Source organism: Rhopalosiphum padi, chromosome 3 (genome assembly GCF_020882245.1).
Source record: "Rhopalosiphum padi isolate XX-2018 chromosome 3, ASM2088224v1, whole genome shotgun sequence".
NCBI lineage: Eukaryota > Metazoa > Arthropoda > Insecta > Hemiptera > Aphididae > Rhopalosiphum > Rhopalosiphum padi.
In genome coordinates this window covers 10,416,882-10,436,242 of record NC_083599.1, presented here as the reverse complement: position 1 = coordinate 10,436,242, position 19,361 = coordinate 10,416,882, and the positions used below count along the sequence as shown (strand labels likewise).

General features: G+C 32.8%; 2 protein-coding genes across 2 annotated transcripts; one reads left to right on the top strand and one right to left on the bottom strand.

The window, feature by feature from the left end:
• Window positions 1-4,254: 4,254 nt before the first annotated feature.
• Window positions 4,255-13,051, bottom strand: LOC132926825 (uncharacterized). The gene is made up of 2 exons (XM_060991232.1): window positions 12,909-13,051; window positions 4,255-6,144 (listed from the first exon to the last, which is right to left on the bottom strand). Exon 2 carries the CDS (start codon window positions 6,090-6,092, stop codon window positions 4,521-4,523), a length of 1,572 nt encoding a protein of 523 aa, XP_060847215.1. The 5' UTR covers window positions 6,093-6,144; window positions 12,909-13,051; the 3' UTR covers window positions 4,255-4,520.
• LOC132926827 (uncharacterized) lies at window positions 12,955-18,045 on the top strand. Its single transcript, XM_060991233.1, has 3 exons — window positions 12,955-13,118; window positions 15,087-15,255; window positions 16,114-18,045. Exons 2-3 carry the CDS (start codon window positions 15,087-15,089, stop codon window positions 17,469-17,471), a joined length of 1,527 nt encoding a protein of 508 aa, XP_060847216.1. The 5' UTR covers window positions 12,955-13,118; the 3' UTR covers window positions 17,472-18,045.
• Window positions 18,046-19,361: the final 1,316 nt, after the last annotated feature.

Genomic DNA, 19,361 nt, shown 5'->3' with positions numbered 1-19,361 from the left:
GCTGTTTGTCATTGAATCATTTCTAGTTTTTTATTTTCATCAAATGTCTAATTTATACAACTAATACTAAAATGGATCTACCTGGATATAATATATCGATGTAAAATCAATGTAAATTGCAGATTTTTAGGAATTTAAAATAAATAAATACATGGTATAACATACATATACGAAATTCTATTTTATACACTACCTAAGTAGTAGGAACTAGGGATCACTATTCACTATTTTTAGTTTAAATTCGCGAACTTTTAATAATTATTATTTTATCAAAAAATTCAAACAGTTGCAGTTCGCTTGGAACGTGTACTTCTAATATTACTTCTTTTGATATTTCGGAAATTCGAAATGTTAAGCCAGCTTAATTCTTCCAAGATATGTCAACACTTGTAAAATTAAAAAAATTCAATAAATTGTAAAAATATTGCGTTAAGTACCAACACTACCAAACTTACGGTACCGAAATTAGTAACCTACATAAATAATAAAATATATGTAATGTATAGGGCATGTGTAAATGGTAACATGGTGTAGTACCGACAGTACTGTTATGTGAATCCAACAAAAGGCTATAAAATATAACTATAGAGTAATAGCGGCGTAATCAGGGGCGCAATTCCAATGAAAAAACTGGGGGTGCTTAAGTCCTTTTATTTTATTTTTTATGTTATCTTATGGTTATAGATATATTCTGTTACTATTAAAATTTTGATTAACATAAAATAGTTTCAAAATCAGGGGTCCTAATCACACCTAAAACCTCCCCCCAATTTAAGCCTATGGGCATAGTATTTTTATAAGGAATGAAAAGCGTAACCACCGAGTTGGAACTTCCTTCCGATCGATTACATTGTATCTCCAATACACCATACCATACCTATTTATTACATCCATGTTAAATTTTGTGTTTTTACATGATAACTAAAAAAAAATAGCGCTCCTTTAATCAGTAAGCTCAGGATAAATTTATACCTACCAACTCCTCCTACATAAAAAAAAAAAATGTGATTAATATTATTTATATCTTTTGTAGTGACATGTGTTCTGTAATTTTATTATAAAAAATAAAATCTATCGATGGTTTAAGTAAATTTACATTATGTAAGCGATCATTTTTAGAGAAATATTGTATGGTAATATATTAGTTACAGTTTAGAGTAATTATATATTTTTATGAATAAAATGAAAATAATCTCTGGAAATATATTTAATTAAAATAATGCACTATGTTCAATTGTCGAAATCCATATGGATATTCGTATTTTGTATATCTAATTTTTCTTAATTATTACATTCCACAAATCTTAGTACATATTTTCTGATTTATTGTATCTACTGTTTAACTATATTGATTAATAAATAAGTCGAGTATAAATTGACCTAATATGTAGGACGTAGGTAGGTAATGCTATTATATAATTTTCAATATAATAGGACTAATAGGAGTACTTATAACAATGTAATAGAGATTTGCAATTATTTTTTGAACAAAAATATAAAATTAAATATATTTTACTAAAATTCATATCAATAACTTCAACATTTTTATTGTGAAAATTACCAACAAAACGGGGAAAAAAATATGTCGTTCTTCCGAGGTCAAAAACCTCAGAAAAATACTTTTTTGTGAATTATAATTTATAAGTAGTTAAGTAATTAAATCCACACTCGTAACCGACCTACTTGGCTTCATCTATATAAATATAATTCAGTATTTTTTAATCTTTATACTAATTTTAATAATCTTTACAGAGTATAGCAAAATGTCTAAGATAGTATCTAATCTAAAATCTAATACTAATGATGCAAATTAATTAGATAAAGTTTTCGATTACAATTAGATTGAAGTCATCTTGTAATTTGCAAATCACTCAGGTGTCTAAATTCAACCAGATTATCGCTATCAACTAAAACAATTAAAATTACAAAACAAATAATGTTCTTCTTCTATTTCCTAACAGATAGTTTAAAAGTTAATCACAAAATGATTAAATGAAATAGAAACCGACAAGGTTAACGAATCCATCAGAAAATTCCCTTTCTAATATTCATAAAAGCCAAAAGTCAAAATTACTTAGGATATTGTGAACAAATAAAAATAAAATAGGACCAACTGATGAATTTACTTTTAAAAATAATATTAAGTTACCAACATAAGCTTAATGCTGTCTCACCAAATACATACAGCGCTAGCATTATTATAAAGTTTTTAGAAAAGTCAAAAGTCGAAGTTCTTATAAAAGAAAATAAACTTTTATCAAACATTTAAATCCTAACGTACAACTCGAATATGTCAAAAAAAAATTCGAAAAAACATGTAACTTGGCAAAAAACTCATATTGTCAGCGAAGACTTTAACAGAAAATATATCATCTATTTTGATTTTAGATAGAATAAACACAGAAGCAAAGTTTTCTACGGTACAATTGTAAATAATCATATCTCCTTTATTTTTTATTAAATTATTATTTACTAACGAGATCTAAATCATCAATTATATTTAAATCTACAATAAAAGGATTGTGTAACCATTAAATAATTTTGAACAAGTAGGTAGAATCAAAATAATTATCAAATACATTTTTAAGTACATTCAGGTGATAAATGTATATTTGTATGGAACTGGACAAAGAAATATTGTTTTTTGAAAATAATGTTCAAATGTTGGAAAGTTAGCTGAATTTTCCTTTTTAAATCTTCTTTTCCACAAGGAATTTCATTTAAAAATGCATTTATTTTTTCATTTGCTTCCATATTTGTTACTTTTAGTTCTTGAATCGATGTATTCATTTTGTTTAAATGACCAAAAATATCTGTTAAAGTGTTAAGTATACCAATATTGTCAATCTATGATTAAACTCAATATTATCAAAATATTTTGACAGTGAGCTCTGACTTTCTTTTAAAAAATAAGGAAATTCTTATCGAAGTTCATACAAACGTTTCGTAACTTGTCGTCTGGAAAACCAACATACTTCTGTATAGTAAAACAGAACTTTACGTTCAGCTTCCATTTCTTGACATAAAACTTTGAAAAGTCGGTTATATAAGGCTCTAGCTCTGATGAAATTTACAGCTTTGACTGCAGTTATCCGACAATACTAAATAATAAAATGAATAAATTATATATTATATCATTAAATTAATCTTATCGTCAAATGTTATCAGTAAAACATATTTTATTCTATTAATACCTTAAACATATTGTAAGAATCGTATTTCCTAACTGATATTATTTTTTTTTATATTTATTTTAAATTAAATAAAGATATTTGTTATTTATTCAATTAAAACTGATGAAAATAAAGCCAAACTTTTTCTAATGAAAAATTAGATCACCTAACCGATCTTGATATAAAATAAAAATATTATCGAGAACCAGTAAGCAAAAAAAAGGTATTGCTGAAAAAAACTATGGAATAATAATAAATTCAAAAGTTTAAGATTAAATTTTAACAGTGTTAAATAACGGAAATAAGTTATTTTGGTAATTCAATTATATTAGGTACAATTTACTTTTCAAAATTATAATTTAATTATTCTTAAGTTACACTTTTATTTGTTCGAGATATGTACTTTTAAATAAAAAAAAAACTTCATTAAAGCTAAAAGTTACTTATTATTTTAAAAAGTATCACTAGTGCTTAAAAATTATGTTTTTAGTACATAAAAAGTAAAAAATGAAATAAAATAAATAACTATAATATACCTAATTATTTATACTTTTTTTTATTGTATTTTAAATAATAATGCATTTTACAAATAACTATTTATTAAAAATTAATTTTTTTTAAATACCTAATATATATGATATATATTTATAAACTTATTACATTATAAATATTGTTTCATAATAAATTGTATTAAAAAAATGTATAGTAACAACTATGTTATTCCATAATTGTATTTATTGCAAAATTGTAACTTAAATTATGCATAAATTATTTACTATAAAATGTAATTAATTTAACATCAAATCACTTTAAAATTAATTTCATCACAATAATTTTGACTTAAGCTATAAGGTTTTCCCAACAATGAATTTTAATTTTAATAAAAACCATAGTTAATTATTCTAGCAATAAGTATATATTAGGTATATGTACACTAGTAAAATAAATAAATAATAAAAGTATATTCTAGGCAATTTTTAGCCTTTAAGTAATATTCCAATATATTATACTAATAATTATACTAATATAAAATAAAGTAATATTATTATCTTTTTTCATACATATTTTCGTACTCTTTTTTTAATCTTACTTTTAATTTTTCCATATTGTTTATTTTTTATGGATAGTTTTAATTAAGAAAATTCTAAGATTTTCATTTAACATCGATCTGAATTTCGGCGATGATCTCAATAGTCAATACTCAATTGAATCAATCAGCTGAGACTCGTGGGCCGTTTGGTTACAAATGTACAACACCTATTACGTAATAAATTCGTTTTTTGCGTAAAAATAAATCGAAAAATATTATAACACCCAAACAGTCAGTTGTACACACACACATACACGTCACTCGTACTGTATGATACCAATAGACGGGGGACATAGCATCGTAACCGCGGTCGGAACGACCACTGCATTTTCGGTAGTGGCACCTTCGCAGTAATTATAATATTTCGTCCGCAACGGCGATTTCGGAGAGGTGACCGACGTTTTGCCGCTCAAAGGCCCCGCGGTCGGCGGCCGCCGTCGGAAGCCACCGGACTTCGTCGCTCGGATCTGCGGCGCCGACGTTTTGCGCTTGCAGTGCGGCGGTCGCGTCACGGCTGTGGCCAAATCGCTTCTCGGCGTGGCCGCCAACAGCAGCCGGGCCACGGCTTTGCGGAAGTCGCCCACTCGGCGCTCAGTGTCCCGAATGCTGCGCACGGCGTTCACGCGTTGCTCGTGGACGGCGCGCAAGCACAACGTGACCACGTCGTGGACAGCCGCGCCGCGGCGGTCCGCCCGGCCATCCGCCGCCTGCACCCGGTCCGGCGTACACCGCAGGCCCGGCGCACCTGCCCTGTCCAGTCGCGCGAACAGCTCGAAACACGCTCGCTCGAGCCGTCCCGCGATTTCGGTGACCGGCGACGAACCGTACCGCAACGGCGCTCTTTTGCCGACGCACGTCGCGCACGTCGCGCACAACAGTCTCCGCAACGCGATCTGCTCGCGTTCCACCTCGCCGATGGCCGCGTCCATCAACCGCCGTATCCGGTCCAAGTACTGTCGGCCGGCCGTCACCGTGCGCTGCGCTTCCGACAGCACTTCGGCTTGCGGACGTTTTCCGCCGCCGCCGCCGCCGGTCTCCGCCGAGTGCTGCTCGTCCCGCCCGGTCGTAGTCCGCCTGCGCACGCGCTCCGCGATCCTCGCGCACTGCTCCTGCATGACGCGAAGCTTGTCCAACACCTGTACCGGTTCGGCGTCGTCCAGCACGTCCAACGACAGCTGGCCGCCATCGCCGCGGGACCGGGACTGGCCGCCCGCCGACGTTTCCCGCATGTACCCGGACATGAGCCTGAGCAACGACCGGGACGTCCGGAGCGATTCGCGCCGGTACTGCGTGCCCACCTGGTCGGCCAGCGCGAAGAAACGGCGTCCCTGTTTGGCGGGCCCGAGCCGGCGCCGCGCAGCCCCGGCCGGTGGCGTCGGCGGCGGCGGCGTTGGCGACGACGGCCGTCGACCCGCTTCCAACACGTCCATCGCGAACCCGCGATACCGGCCGTGAAGCTGTTGCCACCTGGCGTCCAACCGGTACGCGCGCACCGTGCTGGCCGTCCGCCGCGCTCTCAGCTCGTTCTCCGCGCGATCGTGTACCGCGGCGCGCCGGCGTTCGGCCTCCGACCGTCCGTGCAGCACGGCCACCAGCCGATCGTGCGCCCCGGACTGCCGCTTGGCCAGTTCCGCCGACCTGCGCCCGTATTCCGCGACCGCCGAGTCCAGCTTCGTCCGGTCGTCGGATATGCGCCGGCACAGGCGCTCGGTCGTCCGCCTGCACGCTTCCGTTTCCGCCCGGACCACCTGCAGCTCTCTCCGCCGACGGTGCGCCACCCCGTCCACCGGTTCCTTGCGCACAGCTGCGCCTCGCGCCACCGACGCCATGACGAGATTAGGAAGTGCGTACGGAGAAACGTGACATTTTATTACTCGCACTCTGTAAACGACAACGAACAATATTAAAATAAGATTAGGTCACCGCAGACTTCTACCGTACAACACTACACTAGATAATGAGCTCGTGTGTGCGATCAAATGAAAATTGGTTCACCGTTTTCTTACACTTAGACAGACTTACACCCCATCATGATGTGTAAATATATATAGTATATGATGCGTCTTCGGTACATATATCGCCTTTAGTTTGTATATTTTATAATATATTATATAATTACAGAAATATTGTTCCTACCCAAAATTTGGCCTCTGATTAGTTTGCATTCATTATATTGAGTGTTCCTAAACTATATAGTGTGATATGGAAATGTATAAACGATGTGTATAGAATACAATATAAACGACAGTCAATGATAAACGGTGGACGGAGTATAATTATTATAAATCACTACGGAATTCGAAAATTATACCGAGTAAAACAACTATAGGTATAGTTGCGCCATTTAGCAATCGTGTATACGTAAAACGTACGAGTATAATATGTATTAGTTGTACTGGAAACAGTGGACACACGCTCACACCAACTATCATTTATACATTTTAAGTGATTATAACTAATGCGACGATGTATTGGTTTTATCCTCTAGTATCCGTCCACTTCATTTATTACAATTTTTAGTATTAACCTTCCGTAGTATTAATATTTTTAAAGTTATAATAATAACCAAAATTGAGTCTATGAAAAACGGTTGTATTTATCATAATCATAAATAATATGTTACGATTTGTTCATAGGTATACGGTATATTATGAAATCACGAAAAAATCAAAAGATCACATGTAATTTCCATAGAATAATCTGACTTACTATCTACAAAAAATAAATGAACAAAAATATTTAAAAAAAAAAAATAAAAACATAATTTTCTAAAACTTTTACATTCCTTGCTCAGAATATGTATAAACGTTTCTAATAAGTGACGTTTTTATAGAGTTAAAACAAATTTTAAATAAGTGCCTATCTATGTAGACCTATAGTTAAAGTCTGTATAAACTATATTAAATTAATAATCTATATACAGCTACTATCTTACTGTGTCTATGCTTTATAAGAAATTTTTGGAAGCTTTGAGAACTTAATAATAATTAAAAATATTAATAATACGATAACGATCTTAAAACTAATATATTTTTAAAAATCCATTATAAAATATAAATTATGATACCAAAGTATTTTATAGTTTTTTTTTTTATTATTATTATCAGTTTTATGCCAGTACTTAACAAAAAAGCACTTAAATCGAAAACAAATTATTTCTAAGCTCATATTATACCTAACAATTAACATATTATAGATATATCTGCAGTCACAAACACACTATAGAAATACAATATAATAGATATTTTAACAACCGTTACACAGTGTGTACATGATAAATTACAACATTTTAAATAAGTTTAGACGATGATGTAATCAATATTATTGTCATCCTCGACACAATATAAGATTGTGTTTTCGTTAACAATTACAATGATATGATATTATTGTTTTGATTAGAACAATGTACAATGCTATATTGTACCTAAATCTAAATGAGATATGTAATATCAAAATAATAATAGAAAGAACGCAACGTCGTAGTTTTAGTCTATTAAATGAATCTAGATTGCCTCGTAAATTTTAATTATTGTCTTACATACGGTTGCCAATTAAAATTTGTACATACTATAAATTCGTAATACTTAAAATTAAATATTATGTAATTTTAAGAGCAACGCCTGTTTAATAAACTACGATAATGTAAGAAATATTCAGTATGTATTATTGTTGATAAATAAGATTAATCAACGATTTATATTCAATATATAAATAATACGAATAATAAATATTTTATAAATAATAAAAATGCAATGATTATTTTAAAACTATTACATTTTTAAAAATCTTTGATATGATATATGATGTAGATTACTTATATATGTATATTATATAGTTTTGTTGTAATAGAACATTATTTTCGTGGTTTATTGGTTTATGTATAAATATCCAGTATCTTTAGTTGTTTTTTTTATCAATTACAAATTTGTAAACTATTACATTGGATATCTAATATGCAATATCAAACCACAGCAATGAATTCATTGCTACCCTACAATGGTTATTGGTCCATATAAAAGAGAACAGTGATAATTAGTGCGCAACAATAATATAGTATAATTATTACTGTAACCGTCTTGGTTTCACTCACGCGATAATTATTTACTCTGTAATGACTAATGTATGTACATTATAATTAACGAGATTTTTTTTTTTTTTTTTGAGATTTAAATTTAATATAGCCTTTGAAAATCTCAGTTTCGTGTTTGTTAGTCACACGAACGATTTCTTTTCGTAATTTCATAAATAATTTAACTGTCTATAGTCTATAATAATATTATTTTGTTATATTTAAATGTAACTATATTAGACAGCAATAGTTATTCTTAGAACTTAAAATGTTTTAATAGTTTTAATTTGTAGAAGAGCGTTTCTTGACTAGGTACCTAACTAATGCGTAATAAATTTCATTAAATAGTTTATATAACCTGTTTATTGGTTTTTGGTTTCAGATTTATTTGATCAGCTCATTAGCACATGTTATAATATTACATACCTACCTACTTATACAGTTATTCATGAGTATATACCTAGACCAAACGTTACGTTTCATAGCGCATTTTTTTTTTTTTTTTTTGTGACATAGACTGGATACTTATATCATATTATATGACTGGAAAAACGATACCTCACAAGAAAATATGTAATTGATTTAATTATTTCTATCTATTACATACGATACATAAATATTGGAATTTGGATACATTTTCGCAAAATTTAGTAAATGTACGCGCGGTTTAAAATAAAATTAATTTTTCAGAAAAATAATTATACAATTGTTCGAAAATATATAATATTATATTTTTCGCTATAATTTATTTCCTATTTAATAACGTAGTTTGTAAATCGAATATATTAAGTTATGGACATCTTGACTCCGTTCAAAAACGCTCATGGAATGCGATTATTTATTATTGCTTTCAAATTTAAAATAAATAATAATATACGAGTATACCAGAGTCCAGAGTACAATTTTGCACTAATGCGAGTCGATCGATATGAATGCCCAAGCCCCGGCACTTGGTCACGAGAGGATTTCCCATCTTATAATTAATAGTATTATTTAATATATTAAACATTGTATACTTAAACGGTTTATTAGTTTTTGGTCTTATAATCTAACCTTTTAAAGTTTGAACAAAATAAGTTACCAACATATTTAATTCAAATATATAATTTGCATTTAATATACATAGTATGTACTGTGTATAGTAGGTATTGAGTTTTGACATTTTTTAATAAAATCTTAGTATTACGTTTAGTTATTTTTATGAACGATAATATTAAAAAGATTATATTTATAAAATAACTTTCTAATAATAGTGCGTGCAGATTTCTAAAAAGTAATTCTTTTAAGACTACAACATCTCTGAGTATATACGAAGGACTATATATATAGATACCAAGATACATACGCATAAAAAAGGTAATGAAAGCTGTAAATTGTAACGATATAATCTGTAAATGTATAACAAATCTCTGACCTCTCCTTGGACAATAAAAATAACACTTGTAATAAAGTACATCGAAATATGATGCGGGAAATGACCAGCTAAACAATATGAAAGTAAGAACAAACAAAAAAGAAAATTAAAATTAAAATTATAATTTATTACGCTTCAGTCGTTGTTTCCAGTGAAATACCTTCACGGCTTCACGGATTCATATATGCCAGTATAAAGTTTATACATAGATATTATATAATAATATATTACTTTATTTAGTTTGATTTTTCGTGATAATTATGAAAGTTATTGTCGTATCGATAAATTATTGCATGCCAATCTACCTACTACGGTAAAAATCGTAAAGAGAACGACGTAAATTCACGAAAAACTTTACAATTTTAAAATTCTCATAACTTGCTCCATAATTATTTCATTTAAAAAAACATTCATATAAAAACTTACATAGTCTCAGATAATATATTCTTACATTTAAATTTGTTAATAGGTCATTTCACCGTAATATTAAAAATAACAGAGTAAAATGGATTCTTCTAAACGGGTACTATACTAAATTATGAGTTAGTTAGACGAAGACGACATATTAATTACAGACATACTAATAGTTAATTAGGGGTTTGTTTAAGAAAATTGTAATGTCATATTGAAAAAAGTTTTCAATCTTAAATATAATTAAATACTAATTCAAAGAATAGATAACTTAAAAATGGCCCCACATCTATAGTATTATTGATTGTTGCGTAGTTATAAGATTATATAGAAAAACGGTTTTATAAAAATAAGAACCAGCGCTTATAAAAGATTAAGTCATATATATTAAAAAAATTAAATTTATACATAGTAAAAATGACAATATATTTTGCTTAGTAAGTATTACCATTTTTGTTTTTGATATCATTTATACAAATACAGCAAAAAAGTTATTATTATTTTTAAACCCATTTCAAACCTAACAATATATATTTTTTTAACATTATGAAATTAAATAAATAAAAACATTACGACATGATTAATATTGTTTTCTGTATCATGAAAATTATTTTACTTTATTTTTTTTTTCAAACGGGCTAGTGCGCCTAATAACAGTTTTAAAATTTAATAACAAAGTGCAGGAATAAGATATTAAATAACTGAAAAATTAATAATAGAATTATTATATGAGTATCGTTTTTGAACTATGACTGTAGTCTGTAACCTGAGTGGTTCTTTTCACGCAAAATAGTTTTCACGAACAATTTATTGGTATGTAGCATTCATTTAATTTGTTGTGTATATATGCAATATAGTAAGGCTGGTCATTAACAAGTTAATCAGTTTAAGTTAAGTTACTTTTAACTAATTTACATAACAAATTACTTGTTTTGTTTAAAGTAATTTCCAAGTTCTAACTTAATAATAAGTTGATTTTTTCCCATGATATACAGTTATTAATCAGTTAATTAATTTTATAGTCACGCGTTACATTTTTCCTAATTTAATATACAAAATACAAACTTCGTGGTTTATGAGTTTTAAATGTACCTATATTCTAAGTAAAAATTACAAACAATTGTTTCAACAAATAATAATAATAATAATAATAGAATCTCAAATCGTTAAATGCACTATTTTTAGATTTCAATGATAATCAAATATCAAATATAGGTAGATATATAGTTATAGGTTCAATTATAATATTGTATATAAACAGAATATACCTATGTAACTATAACTTATATAAGGTATCGGTATGCATACTAAACAAAATAAGCGATACGGCCAATAGGGCGCGTGTATCTCTTCTTGTATATGTTTTTTTTTATGTATTTATCCTTTTATATCTAATTATCTTATTGCGGTTTTATTGGATGGAATTTCAAATGAGTTAATTATACATAATAGTTATTTTTATCGAAGCCGAGTAAAATTATTTTTCGACATTTTTTAAAAAAAAAAATAAAAGAAGTAAATTTTAACTCCAAACTCGACTTAAATCGATCTGTATCACCACTATCGCCTTAACTCGACGAGTTAAAAAAATTAGTCGACTCGATTGCAGCTTTGTATATATGTATAAGACGACAGTGTAACCTGCCCGCCCACGCTAAAACGATCGAACATAATAATAATAATAATAATCATCTAACGTTTGACTATTGTAGTATAGTGTATAGGTATACGTATATTACAAGAAAACAACCACCGCAATAATGGACCACGCCTAGTGTTTTACTACGCCGAGACACGGCACGTACAACGACGACGATAGTAATAATAATAATGACGCGATCATCAAGTATTACGGCTATTATGGTTTAATATTATAATAACATATTATTATTGTATTATTATACACACACACACACATATATAATATGTACACGGATACACGGCGGCGACTGTACAACAATAGGAATAACGCGCGGAATCGCGTTCACCAGACCACCGCGTCCGTACTAGTACGTCGTATTTAATAATAATATGTACTTATTATGCCCGTACGAGTTGTATACACGTATAGTGCGTACCTATGTATAATATATGTAATATTATAATAGCAGTTTTCACCGGAATAAAAGTCGACAATGCAGTACTATATGTGCGCACGCGGTTATAATAATATATATACTCGCGGCGTGCGTATTTTTTACGAATAAAAAACGTATATGTTATTATTATTATTATTATTTGCGCAGCGATGAATACGAGCGGGCCGCGAATCGCGATGATAGAGACCGGTCGGTCTCGTTATTATAATGTATACTTATAATATTATTATAAAATACGGCCGCCGTCGTCGCCGTCGATCTGCGCCGGCAACATTCGCATTTGGCACACTAACCGTTTTTGACCGAGTCATTCGCCGTCTCCGCCGATGCAGAGTGCATTAAACCACACGTTTATTATAATATATATATATAATAATATAATGTACCTCTCTACCTATATATATATATATATATATATATATATCACGGCACTGTGGCAGCAGTCTCGCGCCGGTTGTGCGGAATATACACAGTCGGTGCGCCTAATAACCCGACCCCGCCCGTCCACCACTACCGTCGCTGAACTCGTATATTATTATATCGTAATGATACCATTATAATATGATATTATATTAGGTAGGTAGGTGCTTTCGGTTGTCGGACCGAACCGACGACCGTTAACCGCGTGTTATATACCTGTACTTGCCCTTACCACCTATATATCCAACGCAGTGCCGTTCAGAGATAGCTGTCGTCGTCGTCTCGTTACGTTCGTCTCAGTGGCATATCTAACCTCCTCCCGCTCGCGCGAAAACGTCTTGAATTCCGAGCCAGTTCGCTTAGTCCGCGACCACCAGTAGGGCTATTACCACCCGTGTTCACATCCTGCCAGAGTATTCGACCGCCGTGGCTACAACAAAAGGTCTGTAACGAAATTTTCACAAAAATTATAATAATGTATAATAAATATGTAGTGTTTCGTCGTCGTTGTTTACATTCAGTGACACGCAGGTATATACGGGTCATATACTCGTACGAAAACGTTTTCAACGCGATTTTGCAGGCGTTTGTAAACCGCGATCCACCGATCTTAGGTACGTTGGATGCTTTCATATCGCACGCAGACGGGTTTTGACGAGAACGATCGATTGCTCTGTACAATATATTATATACCTAATAATTTAATATGGTCTTAAAAATGTATATTTCGAATGATATTATTAAAGCCGGTCAACATCAACCAAATAATTTATATTTACATGTAAATAGTATATTATATGTATAAAATGCATAATATGTATAATACTAAAAATTAAAATTATATCTATAAATAAGCCGAATAAATCATTAAAGTTAACGCGAATGCGGCATAATGGAATGAATGAGCTTTCATTAAATTATTATGGTATAATAAAATAATGAATTTAAACAAAATATAATTTTACCTATTCCGTATATTATCGTATGGACAACTGCGACTTTGTTGTTTGTACATGTCGATTAGTTTATAAAATATTTCAAAATTATTATATAGGTATCTATGTAATAATTCACAATAGGTGGTAGATATATCAAAATTCGATACTGTGAAATATATACTTGAACACTTTTATTGAAACAGTTTTACTCAATTATTGTATTTTAATCATAAATCGGCACTAATGCATAGTATCGAGTGCGGTGAAAAACTGAAAACAATGAAAACTGCTAACTCGAATAACGACCAATGGTAGTCAACAAACGTTAAATGGAACTCACTGACTGCAGGATATAATACATTTGTACGTATGATATTAGAGATACGGTAGAACAGACTATAATATATTGCAGAATATACAAAATTTAGTCTGTAATAAAACGATACAAAATCACTTTTCTTTTTAATTCGCCTTATAATAATAGCACACTAATTAGACAACGCGCGCACAAAACAGTTATCCGCATTCAATAACAACACGAACATTTTATTATGATTATATTATTATTTACACCGCGAACGTTCAAAGTTGACTGGTAAGTCTTGCGCAGTTTTCGTTAACAAAGTTTTATCCATATTCCGTCTCACCTTGCCATTCGGGGGGTGTTTGAATTGTGAACTTTATAGATAAGTCATACGACTATAGCTATGTATACAATAAGGTACATTTAAGTGTAATCATCCCGGTCTTTACGTTTTTTAAATATTATTTTTATATAAATTTACGTCATTACAAATAACATTTTTACAATTTTTTATTGTTTTTAATTATTTTACTTTTTTTTTTTAAAAAAAAACATGCATTTTGATATTATAATAATATAATCTTTTAATATTAATAATCAAAATATTTTTCGATGTATTTCAGTGAATAAATATCAAATTTTGAACGAGTATTTAATTAGTTATAATTATTTAAAGTTAAAATAAGTGAAGCAGTAAATTGACATTTTGTTCGTCTAAACTTTAAATTCGTATAAATTATAACTACACGTTTGAAATTCAATTGTTATGTATCGAAATACTCCGAAAATTACTGACTAAGAACATAAAATTAAAAATGAATGTCGTTGATGAAAAAAAAAAATATTAAAAGCATAAAAAATGTAATTTTGTTTTTCAGTCGTTGATTTGTAACGACATACAATTATATAAAAAATAATATTTATAAAAAAAGTTAAAAATTTTTCGAAATAATGAGTATTATAGACACTTAAACGAATTCTCTTGTAGTATATTATTATACCACGTATACATGCCTGCATTCCTTTTTAACAACTCGCAAATCGATTATTCGTCATTTGAATGTAATAACTACGTGCATCACGCGTATGTTTGAAACTAATCGATGCAAATATTTTTTACTTTTATAATAATATTCTGTTGTTTGTGCTGGTTTTTTTTGTTCGGCAGATGGCGCTAAAGATATGGACATTTCTGTTAGTAATGTCGCTGCCGGCTGCTGAGCGTGGACGCAGTTTCGGTTCATTGGCGGCTACAGTATTGGGCAATATCGATTACCACCAAATCCAACAAAAACTGTTCATTCCCAACAGCATCGGCGACGGTGGCGATATAATAAGTAAGTAAATAATATCATCATCGTCGCGTATTGCGTTAAACACTGGGTATTGTGTAAACCTATACCTAGACAATAATGCGATTAAATTGGTCCCTCGAAACTCCCATCTTATCCAAAAAAATGAAATTAAGTTTTATTGTAGTTTTGGATTCTTCATTTGTAGATTTACTCAATAAACTCAATTTCTCACAGTTAAAAAATAATTAATTATTAAGAGTGATACAAATTATAGGAATCGAGAATATGTCTATTGCTCCAAAATGTTGGGTTCTGGGATAAATCGAGTTTCTCGAAAACGACTTATTCATATTATTTTATAGATGTACCTATGAACAGTGTTAAACTGTTAAAAAGTCTGAAATTCTAATAAATTACTTTTCTATGGTTTCTATTTTCGTACAAATAATAATTTTCTGTATAATTATTAATCACAATTAATATTGAAATATTATCTAATCATCATTAACTTTATTATGCAATATGAAAAAATAGATTTTACATAGCTGTTTGTTAGTTATATATAAATATCCAGAAGCGTTTTTTCAGTTCATTGCCTTAAGTTTTAATTCCGCGTATGCTATATTATTATCTTCGCTTAACAATATTGGCTCCCGAGCGTCCTTCTTAACTGTTATGGGTCTATGAAATGACCGCGTACCATATTTTATTTTCGATAACACATAAATAGATTCGAACAAATTATCGATCGTAAAAAATAAATTGTTAATTATCGTGTTTGATAAATTATTCACAGTGACTTAAAAACTGGGGACATCGGACAAAATTATTCGTCGATGCAATTACATCACTGTGGATGTCGGGTGATATCGTATTTGATTTTGATTTTCTCCATTACAGTTCGGCCTCCTGCTGTGCCGCCGACCTTGTGGTGGACTGGCCATCGGATGGACAAGCGGGCCGCCCCTAAGATAACCAACAAGAATCCGTTCGCGGCGGTGGCGGCCGCGTCTTCGACCACACCGTTGGCCGACGGTCGGTGCATGGCCCGCGTGCAATCCGCACTCGGCGACATGATGTCTGCGGCGACTGGCGTTAAAAACGGGAACCGACGTCATACCGCCGTCCCGCAGTCGCTGTCCGGTTTCATGGACCTGTCCGGTTACGCGCTACACCAACGGTTGCGGACGGCGCCCGGCGCCGAAATGTACGTGACCGGAATGCGCGCCAAAGTGATGCCGCCACGTGACGCCGCCGCCGCGGAATCCTCACCGAGCGGCGCCGACGCCGGTGGCGGCGGTGTGGGTGGCGACCGTTCGTGGGCTCGGGTTGACGGGTGTCGGTACGATCCGCTTGGCAACACGCTCGAGGCGCGCATGCGGTTCGGCCGCACGTTGATGGTGTCCGGCTCGGTGCGGCTATTGTACGGCGGTGGTGGCGGCGGCGGCGAAACCGGATGTGACATGACGCTGCGTCTCAGGCCCCGAGCCGGTTTGGGATTTACGGCCGCGCCGCTCACCGTGCCGGAAAAATCGCCGCCCAACCGGCTGACGGCCATGCCAACGATGACCATTCGCACAACGGCCACGTTCATAGATCCCGAACCCGCCGACGACCCGGCCGGCGCGTACGTGAGCGTCCACTCTTACAACTGCGTGGGCGGGGCGGCGGGATTCCCCGGCAACAGGGAACGGCCGGTGGCGATGGCCGCTTCGTCTGATCACTACGAACAGTTTTTGTCGTCCGAATTGGGCGGCGGCACTAGCGACGAACTGCTGATGTCGGCCGGCGGCGAAACCGACGTGGACGTGGACGACGGCGGCACAGAGTCTAACAGCAGCGGTCAGGGCGACGAACGTAGTGGTCGGCGCCCGTCGTCGGCGTCGTCCTCCTCTACGTCAGCGTCCGACGAAACCGCACCCGCCGATAACCCGCCCGTTTCGGTCGACTTCCCCTACGTCTCGGCCGGTTTCGTCAACCCACCGGCACCCAGCCCGGAACCCAGGCTCCACAGGATACAGTACCACAACAAACTACCCCAGCACCCGCTGTTGACCATCGCGTCCTCCGCTGTCCCTGCGGTCAACGGTCCACAACACCAGCAGGCGCAGGCGCAGGATCAACTCCTCATGGAAATGGAAGACGTGTTCGTCCGCGGAGTTCGATCCCTGTTGGCCAAACACATGGAACGCACTCTGAAACCCGTCTTGAAGGACTCGCTCATGGCCAACATGGGCTACACAGTGTCGTACGGTTGACATATTTTATTGTGTCGTTACACCGCATGCGCAGTGTACACATTACCCTAAATTTTTTTATTTTTTTATTTTTTTATTTTTTTTATATAATTTATATATATATATATAAACTTTAACCGGTTAGTCAATATTATATAGTACCTATATATGACTACATATTATACAATGCAATAACTTATTTTGAAATATGTATATGTTTAACACAAACTATGTTAACGATCGATTCTGTTTGTGTTGCTTAAAAACAATACTAACGATGGAAATCGTGTCAAACATATTATTATTATATGTTGTATTATTTTTATAAAAGGTGTTTTTATATCATACACAAATATTGTTTAGATTCTGCCATTGAGAATGCATCATTAAATTAATATAATACATCACCATACTTGAGTGTTATAAAAATAAACAAGTTCTGAAAACCGTCGTACCTATATGTCATAACGGTTATTGAGGCAATAAGACAAGTTATATTGATGTAAAAAGATTACTAGTAAAACTGCACTTTTAATATTTGTGACCAAATCGGTTTTTGTAATAATACATTATTAAACTATCAATATTATATCAATGTGTCGAATACATTTATTTATATTTATTATTTAAACCAACGTCCTAAATCCTAAACTAGAATATCAATTATTAAATACTTTTACAAATACAATTACAAACGCATTCAAATATTGTAATTTATTTAATAAGATATATTTTAGACACTTTTTACATTTAATTATTTTACAAGCTGATATTTATTCATACTAACAAGTCATCACTAGTGTCCAATTGTCCATAAGTAATAGGTAGGTATTAAAAAATTATAAGTAAGACTAAAGACACTAATAAGAGCGAAAATAAAAATAAAAACACATAATGATGATAACTACGTAAGTATTTAAATATAGGACAAGAGTTCAAAGCATACTCTTGGTTAAAAATAATGAATAATAATTATTAATAATTCACAGAATATAAAATGCATTTTTACTTTATTGTGTAATTTAGATGACGTCGTACCCGCATGTGTTGAATTCGTTTTACTAATGCGTGAAATGGTAAATGTTACATTCGGAAGAATCCAATTTACTCTACATTTAAAATTCTAAGCGACACGACGAATGTATTGATTTTACAATAATGTTTATATAATTTTTTTCTTTGTGACTGTACAAGCTACAAATAATAAAAGTAGAAAAATTAGTAGAATATATTTCCTTTTAGATATTGGTTTCTGGTACCAAATCGAATCTATAATTAATACTTTTAAAAGGTCGACGTTTTAAATTCCCAATATTTTCCAAAAACCAAAATTAAAGAAAAACAGAAATGTAGATACCTACTTTAAATGTTCACCAAATGGTGAATATGCTCATTTTCTATACATAATATAATTTTTTAAATATTTATTTATTTATAAACTATTTATTATAGGCAAATAAAATTTTCGATAGTTTTGTTTTGTTTTTTTATAAATACCGAAAAAAAATTTTGTTCGATCAAAAACATTTTTAAATCCAATACAAGGTTTTTGATAGGTAAGCTATTTATAAACGAATTAAAAAATATCTAAAATGCGTCACAATTTTTTTCTATAAGAGTTTTATTGCAATATAAATTTAAAAAATAAATCCTAAGAATTCAGGCTTACCTATCTCGTCTCTACTCGGATTTGTTTTTTTATTACAATGATCCACTTAATGACAAGGAAAAATCGACACCTACTATAAAGCTGAACAACTTTCCCTAGTTGTTTTTCGATTATTTTTAAATTTACTGAGAATATTTTCCTTTTGGTCTCTCAAAGTACCAAATAGATATAATTTTTCTACCAGATACTACCACAAAATTGAAGATTAAGTATTTTCACTGTTCCAAAAAGCAACAACAGAC

Coding starts and splice junctions, on each gene's coding strand:
- LOC132926825 (XM_060991232.1), bottom strand. CDS start 6,092: ATGGCGTCGGTGGCGCGAGGCGCAGCTGTGCGCAAGGAACCGGTGGAC.
- LOC132926827 (XM_060991233.1), top strand. CDS start 15,087: ATGGCGCTAAAGATATGGACATTTCTGTTAGTAATGTCGCTGCCGGCT. Junction 15,256..16,113: donor CGACGGTGGCGATATAATAA/GTAAGTAAATAA, acceptor TCTCCATTACAG/TTCGGCCTCCTGCTGTGCCG.